The sequence below is a fragment of the Hipposideros armiger genome, unplaced genomic scaffold (assembly GCF_001890085.2).
Source record: "Hipposideros armiger isolate ML-2016 unplaced genomic scaffold, ASM189008v1 scaffold_1579, whole genome shotgun sequence".
Lineage (NCBI taxonomy): Eukaryota > Metazoa > Chordata > Mammalia > Chiroptera > Hipposideridae > Hipposideros > Hipposideros armiger.
Genome location: NW_017732929.1, coordinates 37,133 through 37,865, shown reverse-complemented (window position 1 = coordinate 37,865; position 733 = coordinate 37,133). Strand labels below are relative to the sequence as shown.

Here is a 733-nt window from a genome sequence, read left to right as displayed (position 1 = left end):
GCCCAAGGAGGCCTCAGCCCGCACCACCCCCGGGGCTGGCGTCCAGGTCCGGCCTGGCAGGCGGAACACAGGCCAGCGATCCCGCTTCAGCACATCTGGCTTCCCTTTCCCCAGAAACCAGCCTTCTTTCTCCCGGCCCCAGGAACGGCCGCCAGAGCCCGTCCGAAGCCGTGTGGAGCCGCACGCCCGGGCACGGGAAGGTGTCGGGTTCGGGTCGCAGGCCCTCAGCCCCTCAGCCTGCACCCCTCCTGGAACCCAGCCCGCCTTGCTCCCTCTTCTCCCACTCACTGTCCGAGGGGCGAGGGCGCCCGGAGGCTGTCACGGCGCTGTAGGGGCAGCGGCAGGACCTGGAGGGAGAACGTGGGGAGCAGCTGCAGGGGTGCTGGCTCATGCCAGTGGAAGTGGGGTCGTCTTCAGGTGACGGACCGGCTACCGCTGCGGCGGAAAGAAGCACCCGCTTCACAGCGTTCTCTCTTCTAAAAGGCGCCAGCTGGTACTTTTAAAATCTTTGAATTTGGTGCCCAAATCCGCACGGCCCAATGGGACGCGTCTCTCGGACGCGCGCTCCAATGGAAAGGCGGTAGGAGGGGCCGCCCTCACCCAAGCCCAATTGGAGGCTGCTGAGGCGGGGCCAGCCGCAAGGCCCAACCTCCTTCCTTCTGGCCGGCTCCCGGGGTCCGGAAGGATGCTGAAGCCAGGGGCGGGGCCGAAGGCAGGGCCTCGGAGCGCGGGG

General features: G+C 68.1%; 1 protein-coding gene across 1 annotated transcript in view; it reads right to left on the bottom strand.

Moving 5' to 3' along the window:
- Positions 1 to 406, bottom strand: part of FBXO5 (F-box protein 5) — a 10,636-nt gene extending 10,230 nt beyond the window's left edge. The window contains exon 1 of the mRNA XM_019634314.1: positions 289 to 406. Within this exon, the coding sequence (XP_019489859.1) occupies positions 289 to 391 (103 nt within the window). The 5' untranslated portion in view covers positions 392 to 406. The remainder of the gene's footprint in view (positions 1 to 288) is intronic.
- Between the last annotated feature and the right edge of the window lie 327 nt (positions 407 to 733).